At 37.5% G+C, this 19,788-nt stretch overlaps 1 protein-coding gene across 4 annotated transcripts in view; it reads left to right on the top strand.

Annotated features, from left to right (window-relative positions):
* The window catches only part of LOC107658686 (mitogen-activated protein kinase kinase kinase kinase 4-like), a 128,622-nt gene that overhangs the window by 55,365 nt on the left and 53,469 nt on the right, over window positions 1-19,788 (top strand). For 3 of the 4 annotated variants that reach the window (XM_016447336.1, XM_016447335.1, XM_016447334.1), the window contains exons 8-16: window positions 2,542-2,596; window positions 6,471-6,549; window positions 7,876-8,051; window positions 8,592-8,664; window positions 8,799-9,009; window positions 13,119-13,280; window positions 13,358-13,444; window positions 15,248-15,409; window positions 15,487-15,573. In XM_016447336.1, the coding sequence (XP_016302822.1) occupies window positions 2,542-2,596; window positions 6,471-6,549; window positions 7,876-8,051; window positions 8,592-8,664; window positions 8,799-9,009; window positions 13,119-13,280; window positions 13,358-13,444; window positions 15,248-15,409; window positions 15,487-15,573 (1,092 nt within the window). The remainder of the gene's footprint in view (window positions 1-2,541; window positions 2,597-6,470; window positions 6,550-7,875; window positions 8,052-8,591; window positions 8,665-8,798; window positions 9,010-13,118; window positions 13,281-13,357; window positions 13,445-15,247; window positions 15,410-15,486; window positions 15,574-19,788) is intronic. The other variant, XM_016447337.1, reaches the window with a different exon arrangement.

Below are 19,788 nucleotides of genomic sequence, written 5' to 3'. Positions count from 1 at the left end.
GAAAGAAAAATGGTATATCAAATCATTCTGTTATAACATAGTTGAGAATCATCTTTATACAAAGTTTGGTAAAAAAAAAAAATCCTGAAAACTAAAAATGTATTGGTGATTTAAAAAAAATCAATTGTTTTTGCCTATGCATGAGCATTCATGTCTTTTTATTTTTTTAAAGAAATTTGAGTCCTGATGTCCTCTACCAAGTACGTAGCATATCTTATGAATTAAATATTATTATTATTATTTATTTTTTTTAACATTTTTTTTAATGCGCTATATGAAAAAATGCAAATTGTTTCCTAAAATATTTTCGCTGTAACTTTCAGATGATGTATAAATCTCAATTTCGAAAAATTGACCCTTATGACTGGTTTTGTGGTCCAGGGTCACATTTCACAAAGCATTTTAGTGCTAAAAGATTAGTTAGGGGTACTCAAGAGGACTCCTAAATCACTAAAGACCAAATCCTAAAATGGCCTGTTGCTGGCAATCAGCCTAATTTAGAAATGATAATTTCCCTTTAATTTAACTATGTCCTTCTTTTCATGTATAAGTTGGGCAAGAAGTTACAGCTGTTCTTGCGTCTAGTTTGGTTTGCTTTTACTATTGCAAAACATCTTACTATCAGCCATGATTGTACTAGTCTGTTAATTAAAAGGCTGCTTATATGCATAGGCACTAATTGTTTACAAGATGCAGAAATGTAAGAGGCTGACAATTAGCTGAACACATACTTGTTTAATTAGTGACTAAAGTGTGATTTGTTTGACTAGTGTGATCGCTCTGTACCGTGCCCGGATGCCATTCACTGAACCGTGCCCTGGCTCATTTGAACAGGTGTGCTCGGGCGTGGTATGCATATATTGTGATTGCTAACTGTTCCGGAGCACGGAACAGCTACTAATTTTGTGTGTGCTACTGTCATCATTACGACAACAAACTTCTGCTATTACTACTCGGATAGTACACTTTTAAATTAATTTGAGTACATTTAGGTTTATAATGGGTCTGATTCTCAACTTACTGATGAACAGTAATTGTTGTTTGCGAGTAAAGGTCCGCCGGTCACACTATACTTTTTTTTCCATTGACATCCATTCATATGCATGAGAACAAGAAAGAGCAGAAACAAAAGCTCATCATGTGAAGTTTTTTCACATTTCCAGAGTTCCAAAGTTCAAATTTGGTGTGACCAACAGAAGATCTATACGTCACAGCATGACCTTGTAGCTAAATTAAAAGAACATAAATTTAAAACTGCAGCGCTGCAAGAAAGTGGAGCAGATTGTTTTTACGTCTTGGATTTATTATTATTTGTTATGTTGTTATGTGGTGCCAGCAGCTATCACTCTGCAGCTCTCACCTGGTTGCCCACTGAAGCTAAGCAGGGATGAGCCTGGTCAGTACCTGGATGGGAGACCTCTTGGGAAAATGAAGTTGCTGCTGGAAGAGGTGCTCACCCTGTGGTCTGTGTTGGTCCTAGTGCCCCAGTATAGTGACGGGGACGCTATACTGTCAAAAATCACCGTCCTTCGGATGAGACAATTAATCCGAGGTCCTGACTCTCTGTGGTCATAAAAAATCCCAGGATGTCTTTCGAAAAGAGTATGAGATCCTCCCTCACAATGTAAAGCACTTTGAGTGCCTAGAAAAGCGCTATATAAATTATTATTATTATTATTATGTGTTGAATTTAAGTTTTTAAAAAGACACTGCAGAGTATGATGTCATATCACAGCTGTTGCTGCATCCAAAGAAGTTTTGCATGCTCAAAATGTGAAAGCTGCCAATTCCTCCATCAGCGTCATTTGCCTCCGTAATAATGTTCTGATACTTGCAACACAGTTAAATGAAAATCGCTACCAGGCAACCGTGCTAAGTATAAATATGCCCGTAAGCCTTGTTCAGACTGGCAGTCCAAATCCGATTTTTGTGCATAGCCAAATGGAATCCGATCATATTTAGCTAGTGTGAAAGCCAGTTTTTACAAATACGTTTCAAGCTACATTCATATGTGGTTTGAATTCCTACTCAAATCATGTATCTGTAATCAAATGAAAATTGAACTCTTACTCAACAGAGGTTTACTGTTCAAATCAAAACATGGAGGAAAAATTGATTGTTTCTTTAAAAAAATGTATTTTAATAATTAATTAATTATCACTTTGAGAAGTACATTCTACTGTACAATAGTAGTAATATAGAGTGTGTGCATGTGATATATGATGATAGTTTTTCTCAAATTAAATGGTGAAATCCTGGTGAAGTGACTTAGAGCAGATCTGGAGATGATGTTCATGTCCTCATATAGTGAGGCAGCAGACGTGGAAAACACCACGAGCGCCACGCATGCTTCACTATGTGTGTAGTAGATAAAACCGCGGCATTCATTCATTTAGAGCTCAGACGCACAGACCATGCAAACTGCATATTTAAATAGTCTTTTGCACTTTAATATTCATAATATTTCTATGTATAAACCCTAGTGTGCTGCTGCAATATTGAGACCCTTCTTTCTCTCTCTCCCTTTTTCTCTTTCTCCAGAGTGACCTGTGGTCATGTGGTATCACTGCTATAGAAATGGGTGAAGGAGCTCCTCGTAAGTATCCACACGTTTCCTGGTCTAGTCTGTCCTCTCAGTCATTGACTTAGTCATTGAATTCCAGTACAAATGACTAATTACTTACTAAGACATCAGTTGACTAATAGTATAAGTGGTATTACATATAGTATAATGTTGTAATTTAAAGGTCACATATTTTACACCTTTTTGGAGTTTTATTTTAGGTTTTGATGTACTTAAGAATATATATTTGCGGTATAAGTACCAAAAACCAGGCCCGTAACCAGCTATGAGGCCACCGAGGTCCGGACCTCGGTAAATTTTTCATGTTCAAAAATAAAATGCGCCCTTTGAATGACTAATTTGCTGTTAAACTCCTCATATGAATGCATGCATGACATGTATAATTCAGTTTAGACAGTTTGCAAGAATGTTTAGCGTCCCTATTATGAAAATGATCGCTGCGAGACGCTGGCGGAGTGAACAAGGCTTGAATGAGTTGTGAGTGAGGGTGCGGGTGCGGGCACAGCCTCTGTGTTGCCAGATCCAGCTATTATAAGCGTTTTTGGACTTGTCTTTTCCACTTAATTTAACACTAGAAAGTTAATAAAGTAGGAAGTTGCAGTTTAGAGTCAGCGATATCTTTATCTTATTTGCAAAAGATTGGAAATAATTTAGGTTTATTTTTATTTATTTTTAGTTTTTTGTTCGTTTTAGTATCAATAGCTGGCAACACTGCATCGCCGGCACTTAAACTGAACGCAATCAAAAAAGCCCATGGACAGGTTCGGTAAGAGAAACGCAAAAATAATCATGATATTATCTGTCATAAACATTATCAACGCTGTCAAAAACAGTAGCATTTAACACTAGTACACACAGATCTGTAGAACAAGTAGGTTACAGAATGAAATGAAATACGCAAAAACTAGCCATTAAGTATAGTTAAATTTTCACAAATCATGCTATAAACTTTCATAAGAACACTAGACAAAGTTATTGTAGTTATGTATTGTTGCAATAAACAACTGATAAAATTATCCACCCTTAAATATAGTAAAGTATTAACAAATTTTGATGCAATAAATAGGGTATGATTTAAAAATAATCATCCCTCCAAAACAGAGAAAACATCTTTCACAAACATCTACATATATGTCTCCTTTAAAGTGTTTATAGTGTATATGAGTTGTATTTGTAGGGGTTATTATAACACAATTCTTTAACACCAACCCCCATCATCTACACCCCCCCGGACCTAACTAATTTTCAAAGCCTGGGTACGGCCATGCCAAAAACCATCTCAATATATTTTTACAGCTCCTCTCTCAGGATCTCTGCTAAGAACGGGTAAATTTTGGCCTGTCTAATTAATGTTCATGAGCCTCTCTTCTGATTGGCCTGTTGTTTTCTGAGTGACGCACGGCCAGGCCAACCACAGGTAACTAGGGTCATGTATGCTGTGGCTTGGTGATACTCACAAGTAAGGTAAATGGAAACACCGGTAATGATGGTCACTGCTGAGGGAAATGTTAGGGTCATGTATGCTGTGGCTTGGTGATACTCACAAGTAAGGTAAATGGAAACACCGGTAATGATGGTCACTACTGAGGGAAATGTTGTCCGGCCTTACATGTTTGAGCCGAACTCAGACCCCGAATCGGCAACGACAAGGGACAACCAACCACCTCCTCAAACGCGCGTACAACAGGATGTTTCAGAATGGTAATTCATGTTTTGTTTTTTTTTCAAACACTGAATGCAGTAAACTACGTAACTGTTGTAACGTTAGCATCACGTTAGCGTTGCATAACCGTTTACAAACTATAATTTCAGATTATGCTGGCTCCATAGTGTAAAATAAAATGTGTGAGAAGTTTACTTATGGGTTGCGGATTTGAGGTCGGACCCAACAATGAAGGGACTGCAGCATCTTTGATGAGTAGCTTCTTTGAAAAACCGGCATTGAACTGTGCCTGATTGACGAAGCAGTCACTTGTGAAATGTGCAGACCAGACGGTTAAGTTCGACCTAAATTGCTGTGTTATTTCTGAATAAATGAACATTAGCTGGTCTCTTATATTAATGTTGTTCGGAAGCCTGTGCAATGATGTAGTTTCCTGACATCCATCAACTGAACAGCGTTTTCTCGACATGTTTCCGTGTTGTTGTTGCTCAGCAATGGCATGGATGCGATGTTGTCTGGTGGGACGGTGGGGCAGTGCTCGGGGTGGTGACTGAAGTCGGTCACTGAGTAGTTCTGACGTCACATTTTTACATAAGTCACAACGGCTCATGAAAAGGCACATCTACTTTATGCAGGCTGTGTGCATTTGACTGTGGATTGACTATTTTGAAACTTATGGTAGTTACATAGCCCCTAGACCTCAGTTAGCATGAAAAAAGCCAGCAAATTTCAGTTTTGACAATATGGGACCTTTAACAGTATGACGGTATATATTGTGACAATGGTATAAAGGGTCTATTGCTAGAGATTTTGCTATATCGTTTATTTCTTATGTAAATGTATCTGCATAGCACAGTGCTACTAAAGTTGCACATAAAGAAACATGCATGAATGAGAAAATAAACAGCAGGACGTGCTTGAGCTTAAAGTTTGCTTGTATCTTTTTGATTGAGATTTTTGATTTGTAATTTTGTTCTATTGTATTTGTCCTATTGTTTGTAATTTACTACTTGGTTCTTATTTTTAAAAATAAAATAACAATATTGAAATATATACACTGAACAAAATTATAAATGCAACACTTTTGTTTTTGCCCCCATTTTTCATGAGCTGAACTCAAAGATCTAAGACTTTTTCTATGTACACAAAAGGCCTATTTCTCTCAAATATTATTCACAAATCTGTCTAAATCTGTGTTAGTGAGCACTTCTCCTTTGCCGAGATAATCCATCCACCTCACAGGTGTGGCATATCAAGATGCTGATTAGACAGCATGATTATTGCACAGGTGTGCCTTAGGCTGGCCACAATAAAAGGCCACTCTAAAATGTGCAGTTTTACTGTATTGGGGGCTCCAAAAACCAGTCAGTGTCTGGTGTGACGACCATTTGCCTCACGCAGTGCAACACATCTCCTTCGCTTAGACTCACTAACACAGATTTAGACAGATTTGTGAACAATATTTGAGAGAAATAGGCCTTTTGTGTACATAGAAAAAGTCTTAGATCTTTGAGTTCAGCTCATGAAAAATGGGGGCAAAAACAAAAGTGTTGCGTTTATAATTTTGTTCAGTGTATATTGTTATTGTAAAAAACTTACAGTAGACAAACACGCCATAAAACAGTTTTGAAAGTTGCTATGAAAATTACATGATCTAGGACCTTTATGCAGTGCATGCCATCCTGCACAGTCTTGTTTACATCCTTGTTATATTCAATATGGTGTCTAACCTGACTAAGGTCTAGAAGCACATAAGGGCAGCATGAACGTATTCCATATGCCTCCAGTGGTTTAATCGGTTTTCTGAAGCAATCCAATTGCTTTTTTGGCACTGGCTTTCATACGTAAACTATACGAGTTCACTCTGTTGCAGGTGTGATTATCCATCCCTTTATCAGTGATTCATTTTCAGTGAAAATAGCAGCAGAATGGAGATCAGCCACAGATAAAGTGGTGTATGCGAGGATGGCCTATGACCTATCCTGTTTTAAAAAAAAAAAGAATGTAATCTTATCTAGTGATTTTATTTTTACAAAAAAAAAAAGTATATTGTTACATCTTTATTAAATGTGTCTGTTACAATTACCTTTTTTGTATCCTGAATGCACTGGTTCAAGTTTTGTGTTTCTCCCCAAGACTGGCTAAAGCTACACTTAAGTGTGTTTATTTTTGTTGTGCTGATGGGCTAATTTTTATGATCTTTTCCCCTGTCTCTTTCTGCAGCTCTGTGTGACATGCATCCAATGCGTGCCCTTTTCCTCATTCCCAGAAATCCTCCTCCACGGCTCAAATCAAAGAAGTGGTGAGTCGATGTCCTGAGATTTCCTCTCCATATTTTGCTTTTTTATTTATTTATTTATTTTTACTATTTTTGATACATAAATTCCTCAGTCACACTCGTAACAGAAGAGCCACATTGATGTCAGATATTACCAAGATTTTTCTGTCACAAAAACCTCTTTTGTAATCCTTCTCTTTTATAATCATGAAGCCCATTATTCAGTAGTTTTTTTTTTGCAATATTTTCAAGGTGAAATGTGAGTGACACTAAAAGAGCAGATGAATGTGAATCTGGCAGTGTTTTATAACACTGGTTGTTGTACATCAGGGGTGTCAAACTCAATTCCTGGAGGGCCGGAGCCCTGCAGAGTTTAGATTCAACCCTAATTAAACACCCGATCCAACTAATCAAGTCCTTCAGGTATATTTGAAAACTACATGGTATGTGTATTGGAGCAGGATTGGAACAAAACTCTGCAGGGCTCCGGCCCTCCAGGAATTGAGTTTGACACCTCTGTTGTACATAAAGCTGCTGGTCTGAAAAGAAATATCTGGTGAGTGGCACTACAACAATAATGCTCTATCGAATTTGAAAGTAGTGTACCACCTACACTATACCCTACCCTTAACCTAGCCGATAGCATTAACAAAAACAAACATTAGATAAAAACGCATTTGCTGAAACAACCATGCCATTTTATTTTGCTTCTACAAGTCTTTGAGCTCTTCTGTCAAGACTAATGTTTCACAGGAAGTTTACAATGGGCAAGTTTATTATGTCAGCCTTATATGTTGAGCTAATGAGATGCCAACATCAAAATGTGTTCATGCACTATGGTAAAAGTGTTTTGAGGGCATAGCATTGTATTGTTCAAGGAACCGTGCAAAAATGAGCCTTTATTAGTTAAGAATCCCTTTAATCTTTTGGTTGTCCAAATTAAAGGGTAAGATCACTGATTTTCAGTCAGCTTTGTATTGTTCCAGTGTCGGCAGTATAAGTAAATGAACAATGTGCATAATTTGTCTTTGTTACCTCCACCCAGATATTCCTGTTTATTTGTCAACAAAAGTCTGCTGGATGATGTAAAATGCCACAGTTACAGGGCTTTTGTTGAAACTGCAGATTGTACTTCTGTATTTTTGTAACTCTGCACTCAGACAGTCTGATCGAGCCCAGTGCATATTATGGGTGTTGAAGTTTTCCTACCGATTTTCCCCACAGCCCCTTTTCTCTGATTTCTTTAGTTGTGTAGTGCCGATTAATAAAAAAAATTGCCTTTAATGAATTACCCCTTTAACAGACCAGTCTCTGCTTTTCTCTGTAATCTTCTATTCCCATTTTCCATAGGTCCAAGAAATTCTTCAGCTTCATTGAAACCTGCCTGGTGAAGAATTACAACCATCGCCCCTCTACAGAGCAACTGTTGAAACATCCTTTCATTAGAGACCAACCTAACGAGAGACATGTCCGCATCCAGCTCAAAGACCACATTGACCGCACTCGTAAGAAGAGAGGAGAGAGAGGTTAGACACTTTAATACAGGGATTCTTAACAGGATATGTTTTTTAAAATAGTAAAACAATTTTTAGTGCTGTGAAAGTGTTTCCTGAAAGTGCTGGATTGATATCAATTTCTTGATTTTTAGGCTTAATTTTGATGAACCGAGATAAATCGACTTAAATCCCAAAACTGATCTTTAAGTCTGTGCAGTTTTCAGTTGATGTGTGAACAAAACTTCACTAAACATTATTTGTAGTGCCTGCAATCCAATAATCACAATAAGCTTTGCACAATAAGCTTCTTTCTGTTGCTCATACCTGCATGCATCTTTGGATCAGACTGTGTAAACCTTAATTAGCATTGGCTGTAAAACACATAGGCAATACCAATACCACTGTATATAATGTGGTACAAATACATATAAAGGTTGCCAACTCCCTGTGTAATTTTGTTATCTGACTTTTGTGGTGTTTTATTTCACATTGTAAAGTTGAGTTAACAGAATTTTGCAGGAGTTTTTTTAAAGCAAATTTTAAATTTTTATGATTAATTTCTCCTTTCAGATGAGACTGAATATGAGTACAGTGGAAGTGAAGAAGAGGGAGAAGAGGCACAAGAGCAGGAAGGAGAGCCCAGGTATCACAAAACTTGCCAAAACATTTTTTTTGTTCCAAAGTAACACCTACTTGGCTTCAGATGTATCTTGAAACTTTCAGCGTATTCCTGGGTGGTTTGTGGCAAGTCTTACTGATGTGTCCCCTCACCCTCAGTTCTATAGTGAATGTGCCTGGTGAATCTACTCTGCGACGTGACTTCATTCGGCTGCAGCAGGAGAATAAAGAGCGTTCAGAGGCACTGAGGAGACAACAGCTCCTCCAGGAACAGCAACTCAGAGAACAAGAGGAATATAAGCGCCAGTTATTGGCTGAGAGACAGAAACGCATTGAACAGCAGAAGGAGCAAAGACGACGACTTGAGGAGGTTGGTCTCCAATATAAATATTGTGATTTTTGTCTTAATCTTGCTTATACTGTTCTGCATGAATGTGTGTGTGATTGAGTGATTTTGGAGAAAATGGAAGTGCAGGCGGTTGCGGTGGCATCAAACAACAATACTTTTACATTGTAACGCTCACCCTTATCGGAAGAGGTTACAATTATTAAATGGGGTTATATTACACTGTGTGAGGTGAAATAAGTGTTTTAAGACATAAGACAAACGACAAACGACAAAAGTAGAATGAATAAATAGTGTTTTTAACACAATTTTTTAATTTAATTTTTTTAAATATTTACACAATTCACAAGGAACTTAAAAGAACACAATAAAACTAGAATAACTTAGGATGTTAAAAGCATGTAGTCCATTTGAATCATACCCTAAAACAGTCCTTAAGAATCCTAGTGTGTTGAAGTTCCAAAGTAAAAGTGTCCACCGGTGTATATACAATCCAAAGAAAGTGATAATCCAAAATGAGTGTGATACTGGAATGGTTAGTCCATAAAACAACTCCTCAATCCAGCTAGTGCAGAGTTTGGTCAATGACCCCGATTGTTTGACGTGCTGCTTGCTTTATACTGGTCTACTTCCTGATTCCTGTCATGTGATTGATCACATGACAGGTAGACCCATGAAAATTTAAAGACATTTTAAAAGACATTTAAAGGAATTTAGGCGAACACTAAAGAGAGGTTGAGTCCCATTCCAGCTTGGGTGTCCTAAGGTAGGTGGCACTGATCCTCCCAGGATGACGTTGCACCCAGCCATGCTTGCTTGCCGGCCAGCCCCCCTGGTGTTTCCTCTTTCCCAGCTTGGGGGTCTCTTTGATGGATGATGAACGGTGAGGTGGTTGATGATTGTGAGGTGGTTTCTGGTTAGGGGCGATGACGACACATTCCTTGGTCTCCACACCACATGACTTGCAGGCCCCGACGAACCTCCAGACGTCTCCGCGGATCGTGGGCCACCAGGTAACGTCCAGGATTCGTAGGAGGGTCTTTAGCCGTCCATGATGTTGATCCTGTGTCCTCCGATGGAAGTGCTGTATGGTTTGTAATACCAGGGACCTTGGGACGATGAGCTGTATCTTATAGCTGTCCTTGTCCTTCTGGATCCGCCGATACAGAAATCAGTGTTGGTCCTGCACGTAGATCCCGTTGGTCGGTGATGTGGAGGGAGAGATGGAAAGTCCTTGCAGAGTGTCGTTATCACCCTGTGTGCTGGTGTGTTCCACTCTGGAGAAGGGAAGGTGGGAGAATATGGCGGTAAAGTCTGGCCCGGCTGGAGTGGTGGTGCAGGATTCTCCATCGGTTGCTCTGTTGATGGTTTGTTAAGTGGTTGAGGCAGTGGGAACGTTGGCCGGAGGAAAGCCAGGGGTCGACGTGGGTGGTACTAGGCTGGTCGTTGTAATGGGAGGGGAGATGGCAAATTCTGGCTTCCTTGTCCATTCCAGTTGTTTTGCCCATTTGTTGTCTCTCCTCATGAAACACTCAGTAACCTCTCTCTCCAGTGTCGCCACAGCATCCTTTATAAATTCCTCCGTCTTGGCAAACTTACAATCCACAGCCTCTCTAAAATACACTTCACGATAATTAACATTACTTTCAACAGAGTCTTTAAAATCCTTCTCCAGTCACAGCCTCTCTAAAATACACTTCACAATAATTAACATTACTTTCAACAGAGTCTTTAAAATCCTTCTCCAGTTTTAAAACAAGTTTTTTAAGAACAGCCTCCTCAGCACGAAGCTGTACACATTTACATTGATGTAAAAACCGTTCATCATTAAAACCAGTAAATGCATTAAAAGAAGCAGCATTATTTTGTTTAGCCGTCATCTTAAAAACACTCCTCTCAACACCGCTTTTAAAATCTTTTAAATGTTCCCCGTACGGGCCACCATATGTAACGCTCGCCCTTATCGGAAGAGGTTACAATTATTAAATGGGGTTCGATTACACTGTGTGAGGTAAAATAAGTGTTTTAAAAGATAAGACAAACGACAAAAGTAGAATGAATAAATAGTGTATTTACACAATTCACAAGGAACTTAAAAGAACACAATAAAACTAGAATAACTTAGGCTGTTAAAAGCATGTAGTGCATTTGAATCATACCATAAAACAGTCCTTAAGAATCCTAGTGTGTTGACGTTCCAAAGTAAAAGTGTCCACCGGTGTATATACAATCCAAAGAAAGTGATAATCCGAGATGAGTGAGATACTGGAATGGTAAATCCTAAAATAAATCCACAATCCAGTGAGTGCAGTGTTTGGTCAGTGAACCTGATTGTTTGACATGCTGCTTGCTTTATACCGGTCTACTTCCTTATTCCTGTCATGTGATTGATCACATGACAGGCAGACCCATGAACATTTAAAGACATACACACATTAAAATGATTAAGAGGATTAAAATGGCTAAGACACATATGTAAAACTATTAAAACTCAAATATATAGATATAAAACCGTCTTTATATATTGAGCGGTAAAAACATGTTTCTTTGTGTGACAGTCTCACAACATGTGCTGACATATCTTAAACTTTTTTTGAGGAATTCTGTTTATAATATTGAGTTTGTTCTTAGTGGTCCTGTGCTGCCTATTAATTCAGTTGATTTTAGTACGTCTATACTGGTTAGTGTTGATTGAGTGAACACCACTTAAGTTTAAATGTATAATGATCATAATGCAAGGCAAGCACATTACATGTACTGTATATGACATTTTTAGCGGCATTCAGTATGGGATTTGACTGTTTGATGCATAGATAAAGTAGGCAATTTCAGATAGATTGCTTATACAGATTTTAGAGTTTTTTGATTGTATCCTGGGGGTTTGTAAGTAGTGATGCACGATCATGATTTTTCATGGCCGATTCCGATACCGATTTTTTTACAAGCAAACTGGCCGATTCCAATACCGATTTCCGATTTTTTTTATTTTTATCAAGCAACAAACAAGAAAGAATAAAAGAATGTTAAATCAAATCATGTTTAGTGCAACGAGTAAAACAAAGATGCTACGGCAGGTGCTTTTTAAATCACATTAAGTCCATGTAATTTTAAGGATAAATAAAAAATATTCATCCTATAGCCTACAGAACTGACGTTTACTTCTGGTTTTTCAAAAGTGCATGCGAGTTCTTCTTTACAAAATGAAGCATTTCAGCTTTGTCACAAGTTAGTCTGTTTCGTTTCTCATCCAACACGTGAGAAGCTGAGCTGAACAAACGTTCACTGTCTACGCTTGTGCAGGGCGCGGACAGGTACACTCGCGCAACTTCAGCGAGTGCAGGAAAGCGGCTCTTATTTGTGCGCCAGTACACCAACGGCTGTTCGCTTCTTGGTATCTGTGCCTCAGACACGTAGATCTGCATTTCCAGTGCCGTACGGCTGACCGTATCCTTATAATCACTTCAGATTTTTCTTCCAATATCTCATCGTGCATCGCCAACAGTGAGCTTGCTCTGCGTGGTATTTTTTCTGCTGGCGCCTCTGTGCACTCTTCATTCCCTTCAGTGTATCTCGCCTCTTCCCTCAGTTCTCTTGTTTCTGTTTGTAACACCTTTTGAAGCATTTCTCGAACTGTATGTTTGACTGTGTTGGAGAAATATAGATCCTTGTACCTTTTTATTAAACAAACAAAAAATGACAGATTATAGCCTGTTATTATGTAGAGCCTTATTATTAAATTCTTCCACACAAATGACGTTCGTGAATGATTAGGCCAACAAATGTAGTCTGTGCACGCGGGCGCACTTCCGCAAAAATCGGACGAAAAAAATTTAAAAAATCGGCCGGTTGCCGATCGCGCATTATAAGCAAAAACCGGCCGGTTCCGATTTATGGCCGGTCAACCGGTGCATCCCTATTTGTAAGATTAGTAGACTAATAAGTTACAAAATTTTGTTGACATGTTAATCAAATTAGTTGTCACACACATCCCTGTTGTAAACATGAATTTGCAAAGCCCAAAGTAATCGAACTGTCCCCAGAAAAAATAAGAAAAACATGCACAGATTCAGTATTTTCGTTTGGACAACATTCGGTGTAAAAATATGGAAATAAACACTCTCAACTTCTCACAGCAACAACGACGGGAGCGTGAGATGAGACGGCAGCAGGAGCGGGAGCAGAGACGCAGGGAACAGGAGGACAAGAGACACAAAGAGGAAATGGAACTTAAACGTAAAGAGGAAGAAGAGCGCAGGAGAGCCGAGGAGGAAAAGAGAAGGATTGATCTTGAACAGGTTACTTTATTAGATATCTCACGTTTATAATAACATAGAACTTAAGCTAAACATTTGTTTGACTGTTTGTTTTACAGCAGTTTATCCACCGGCAGCTCGAGGAGGAGCAAAGACATCTTGAAATCCTTCAGCAACAGCTGCTGCAGGAGCAGGCCAAACTTCTGGTATTAAATCACTTTGTTTCAGTTGTTTCATTGTTTCAGTCCTTCAGGGGGCATGCTCAGGGTAATGCTGATTAATGCATGATGATTAAAATCGAGAAATGGCCTTAAGCAATTAACCAAATAAACTGTGAAAAAGTTATATTTTTTAATACATCATTAGAAACGGAATGGACATACGAGAGCACTGTACTAGCTCGCGGCGCCATCTGCAGGACAGATAAAAGGGTTCAAATGGTTCAATTCACCAAATGCGAATAGAATCAGCGCTGAAACATGTTACTCGCCCGGTAACTTTATAAATGGTGGTGAGAATTTGAGATTACTTAGTACTATCATAAAATTTGCAATGGTTGTGATGTAATTATATAAATATAGGCTATAGTGTGAAGCGCTACACACACACAGAGCTTGACATACATGCTCAGGGCAAGTTCTGCAATCCTACTGTATGTGTACAGTATGTTCAGTTGGCTTGTCTGGGGCCAAATTTCTTTTTATTTTTGATGCATTTATATTTTTGACATGCATAAAACAATTTATTTTATTTGAATGAATTTGTTTGTCAGATTTACCGATTGTTATAACATCTCTAGTACTTTCCTTAGTTTCAGGTAGCCAAAGCTAAAAAAAAAGGTCTTTACCAGTGAAACTAAATAAAACCAAAGTAGGCTATATAAATAAATTATTCCAAAATGTTAAATCAAATAATGTTTAGTGCAACGAGTAAAACAAAGATGCTACGGCAGGTGCTTTTTAAATCACATTAAGTCAATGTAATTTTAAGGTCAAATAAAAAATATTCATCCTATAGCCTACAGAACTGACGTTTACTTCTGGTTTTTCAAAAGTGCATGCGAGTTCTTCTTTACAAAATGAAGCATTTCAGCTTTGTCACAAGTTAGTCTGTTTCGTTTCTCATCCAACACGTGAGAAGCTGAGCTGAACAAACGTTCACTGTCTACGCTTGTGCAGGGCGCGGACAGGTACACTCGCGCAACTTCAGCGAGTGCAGGAAAGCGGCTCTTATTTGTGCGCCAGTACACCAACGGCTGTTCGCTTCTTGGTATCTGTGCCTCAGACAGGTAGCTCTGCATTTCCAGTGCTGTACGGCTGCCCGTATCCTTAATCACTTCAGATTTTTCTTCCAATATCTCATCGTGCATCGCCAACAGTGAGCTTGCTCTGCGTGGTATTTTTTCTGCTGGCGCCTCTGTGCACTCTTCATTCCCTTCAGTGTATCTCGCCTCTTCCCTCAGTTCTCTTGTTTCTGTTTGTAACACCTTTTGAAGCATTTCTCGTACTGTATGTTTGACTGTGTTGGAGAAATATAGATCCTTGTACCTTTTTATTAAACAAACAAAAAATGACAGATTATAGCCTGTTATTATGTAGAGCCTTATTATTAAATTCTTCCACACAAATGACGTTCGTGAATGATTAGGCCAACAAATGTAGTCTGTGCACGCGGGCGCACTTCCGCAAAAATCGGACGAAAAAAATTTAAAAAATCGGCCGGTTGCCGATCGCGCATTATAAGCAAAAACCGGCCGGTTCCGATTTATGGCCGGTCAACCGGTGCATCCCTATTTGTAAGATTAGTAGACTAATAAGTTACAAAATTTTGTTGACATGTTAATCAAATTAGTTGTCACACACATCCCTGTTGTAAACATGAATTTGCAAAGCCCAAAGTAATCGAACTGTCCCCAGAAAAAATAAGAAAAACATGCACAGATTCAGTATTTTCGTTTGGACAACATTCGGTGTAAAAATATGGAAATAAACACTCTCAACTTCTCACAGCAACAACGACGGGAGCGTGAGATGAGACGGCAGCAGGAGCGGGAGCAGAGACGCAGGGAACAGGAGGACAAGAGACACAAAGAGGAAATGGAACTTAAACGTAAAGAGGAAGAAGAGCGCAGGAGAGCCGAGGAGGAAAAGAGAAGGATTGATCTTGAACAGGTTACTTTATTAGATATCTCACGTTTATAATAACATAGAACTTAAGCTAAACATTTGTTTGACTGTTTGTTTTACAGCAGTTTATCCACCGGCAGCTCGAGGAGGAGCAAAGACATCTTGAAATCCTTCAGCAACAGCTGCTGCAGGAGCAGGCCAAACTTCTGGTATTAAATCACTTTGTTTCAGTTGTTTCATTGTTTCAGTCCTTCAGGGGGCATGCTCAGGGTAATGCTGATTAATGCATGATGATTAAAATCGAGAAATGGCCTTAAGCAATTAACCAAATAAACTGTGAAAAAGTTATATTTTTTAATACATCATTAGAAACGGAATGGACATACGAGAGCACTGTACTAGCTCGCGGCGCCATCTGCAGGACAGATAAAAGGGTTCAAATGGTTCAATTCACCAAATGCGAATAGAATCAGCGCTGAAACATGTTACTCGCCCGGTAACTTTATAAATGGTGGTGAGAATTTGAGATTACTTAGTACTATCATAAAATTTGCAATGGTTGTGATGTAATTATATAAATATAGGCTATAGTGTGAAGCGCTACACACACACAGAGCTTGACATACATGCTCAGGGCAAGTTCTGCAATCCTACTGTATGTGTACAGTATGTTCAGTTGGCTTGTCTGGGGCCAAATTTCTTTTTATTTTTGATGCATTTATATTTTTGACATGCATAAAACAATTTATTTTATTTGAATGAATTTGTTTGTCAGATTTACCGATTGTTATAACATCTCTAGTACTTTCCTTAGTTTCAGGTAGCCAAAGCTAAGTTAAAGCTTCTGGTTTCAAAGCAGTTGGAGAGTTTTTGACTGTATCAATTTAGCATGAATTTGGCTATATTCCCCAACATCAGCTCTCACTATCTTTGATCACAGGCAAGTGATTTCGTCCAGGAATCGTAAAATCAAAATGCTTTAAAAAAAAAAAGAATTTAGAGCATTCATCGGATCTTGCTCTTAGTATAATAATAATAATTTTATTTCATGTCATATTTGTGATTTTTTTTAAATGATTTTTTTAAATGTAATATTAGTTTTGAACAATAGCTATTCGTAATGTTCATATAGGCTATTCGTTATGAAAAAAAATCGTTATCAAGAATAGCTTTATGAAGTTGTTTTAAAAAGTCTTTATAACAAATTTTAAGTAAAAGTTAATCAAATAAAATAAAGAATTCTTGATAATATATTTAAAATGAGAGAAAATCACTGACATATTTAGGCTGTTTTACTAAATATGTTTTACGAATAAAACCATTTAACTTGCAATGTTAACTTATGAAATAAAATAAAGACAAGAAATAAATCACAACGATGTGTAATCAAGAAAAATATTTGACAAAATTACAAAATGAACCTTTGACTTTTGACAGTGAACGCATAGCCGCATATAGCCTACAATCACTGGCGTCAGTCACAAATATTAAACATGTTTAAAAAAATCTTTGTGAAAATGACTGGTAACGACTGTTTTTTTTTATTCTAAGATTATAATCTTTAGACAGCACACAATATGCGATTTTTCTGCAGACTGCAAACAGCGTCGTCAAGACCAAATTACATTCATAATCGGCATGACAGTCGTGTAGTGTGTTCTCGGCTTTAAACTCTGTGTGTGTGTGTGTGTGTGTGTGTGTGTGTGTGTGTGTGTGTGTGTGTGTGTGTGTGTGTGCGCATCCATGTTGCCTAGTAGCGAACGTGCTTGCAGCGGGATCACGTAATTTATGCAGAAACAACAACATTCTAATTTCTGATTGGCTGATAGGTGGCATTTAACTCTGTATAACTCGAGACAGCTATGAACTTTAATTGTCCATTAATTGTATATAGCGGGACATGTTATCCCTTACCTCTCAGCGTGAGAAATACAAGGTGAGAGCATGTGAACTGGTTGAAATGCGTGTGTCTCACGGTGAATGCGTGAGACTTGAGAGCGCTGCAGTACTGTTTTCAGTTTCGATTCACTGCTGTGTTAGTCGCTTTCATTTGCATTTGGGAACGCAACATTCATCATTAGAATCGTTTATAAATCTGTTGTTGTTTACAAAGAGAAGTTTCAGTGTCACATGATCCTTCAGAAATCATTCTAATATGCAGATTTGCTGCTCAAGAAACATTTACTATTTATTGTTATCAATGTTAAAAACAGTTTTTGCTGCTTAACATTTTTGTGCACAAACATTTGTGGTAAGATTTAAAAAAGAGAGAGAAATTAATAATTTTATTCATCATACATTAAAGTGATGAAAAGTGAGTGAAGAGTGAAGATATTTAAAATGTTACAAAGGATTTATATTTAATAAATGTAATAAATATATTTGATAAATTTAACTTTCTATTTATCAAAGAATCTTGAAAAATAAAATGTATCACCATTTCCACACAAATTATGAAGCAGCACTACTGTTTTCAACTGATGATAATCAGAAATGTTTCTTGAGCATCAAATCAAATTGTAGTGATTTCTGAAAGATCATGTGATACTGAAAAGTAATGTAATTTTTTTATTTGTAATAATATTTCACAATATTGCTGTTTTTACTTTAATTTTGATCAAATAAATGCAGCCTTGGTGAGCAGAAGAGATGTATTTCAAAATCATAAATAATTGTAATGTTTCCAAACTTTTGGCAGGTACTTTAATAATAAAAATTCTATTAATAAAATGATTATATTATTATTATCATGATTATTGAATGCTGATTTTTATTTTTACAGGACAATAGTTTGTAGTATTAAAATATAAGATATATCTTTTAATGTGATAAAATATATATTTTTAAATAAGTGCTGGGGGTGTGGGTTGGGGGCATGGTCAGATTTTCCTGCTTTTTTTGTCTGTAGCTGATCACATGCCTGAATATAAGACTGTTGGATTTGTATAGATTTAGCTGTGCATTATGGTGCCATACGCCAGACATGACAAGTGGATAAAATCAAAGAGTTAAAAGATATTGTTTTCTATAATTTGTGCATGCTGTGGCCACACATACTTCAGATATTTTCCCACATTGTCAGCTATTGTTATTAAGAGACAATTATGAAGACTAGAGGATATACTGTGTGTAGCCAGTAGTAAAATAAGTTGTTTTGACATCTTGAAAAAAACCTTGGCAGCTTGGTCTGAATTTTTAAATACTCCTCCAAGGGATTCGTGCAATTTACACCCAACTTCAACATTATACTAATACACTGAGATGATAAATCTGGAATGGTCTTGCCATGGTGACTTATTAAATCAATGACAAAAAATGAAAACAGGAAGAGGCTCATAAAAGTTTATTGTGTGATTTAGATCAGACTTCAGTCTGAATACATGGGTGGGTCTTGGTCATAGTGCCACCAGCTTGCAGCAATCAGTCAGAATGTGTCAATTACAACAGACGTGACGCATACATTCACATTCACATACATTAATGAAATTCGGTAGGCACATGGAACATCACAACACCTACAAAAAGTCTGTTAGAGCTATACCATGAACCCAACAGGAAGTTATAGGCTTAGATCTCTGCCACAGTTGTGCGCGCAAAAGATCATATTTTGAGTGCACAAAAGTGCATTTTGCACACATCTGAGCTTTGTGGAGAAAATGTTTGTTTCGCAAAGAAAAAAGTATTTCGAGCACACGAAAATCAATTTTGCATTTAAAATAAGTTTTTGGATGTGTGCAGACCTTCTCTTTTGCGCGTGAACGTTTCACTAGCTTGCTCCCTTGATGCCCGCCCTCAGTGCTCTCTAAATGCCAATGGCTCACTTGCTCAACACAACCCAGCGTTACAATATGCCATAATTCCAGCCAATCAGAGACGAGGCTGCTAAATTCTGATTGGCTGCCTTGACAACCATTCACAACTTTTCTTGCATTATCACAACAGCAGAAGAGGAAAAATAGTGCATGCATAATTTTTATGCAAGTTGATACTCTGATTATATTTTTTTTCCAAGCACATTTTGCCAATTCCAAACAACATAAATTTTAATAACTACTATTAATCTTGTATTTAATCACTTATAATCTATATAGGTCTGCACAAATCCAAAAACTTATTTTAAATGCAAAATTTATTTTCGTGCGCTCGAAATACCTTCTTCTTTCCGAGACAAACATTTTCTCCACAAAACTCAGTTTGCGCGTGTGCAAAACGCACTCTTTTTCAGAATTGTGGCAGAGATGTAATCCCATAGGAAGTCAGTCATTTAGATTTTTCTCAGCAAAATTTGTGCCATTTTAAAGTTTTATTTATTTTTTTATATTTATTTTTTTTTGCTAAATTGTGAAGCTTTTGAGTTTTCGTTAAACGGCATGTCTGTCGTGGCCTGACAAATTTTGATGTTTCGACATAAAAAAGGAAGTTGT

This window comes from Sinocyclocheilus anshuiensis, unplaced genomic scaffold (genome assembly GCF_001515605.1).
Source record: "Sinocyclocheilus anshuiensis isolate Anshui unplaced genomic scaffold, SAMN03320099.WGS_v1.1 scaffold832, whole genome shotgun sequence".
Classification (NCBI taxonomy): Eukaryota; Metazoa; Chordata; class Actinopteri; order Cypriniformes; family Cyprinidae; genus Sinocyclocheilus; species Sinocyclocheilus anshuiensis.
The sequence above is the reverse complement of the archived record's forward strand: the minus strand, read 5'-3'. Positions and strand labels throughout refer to the sequence as shown.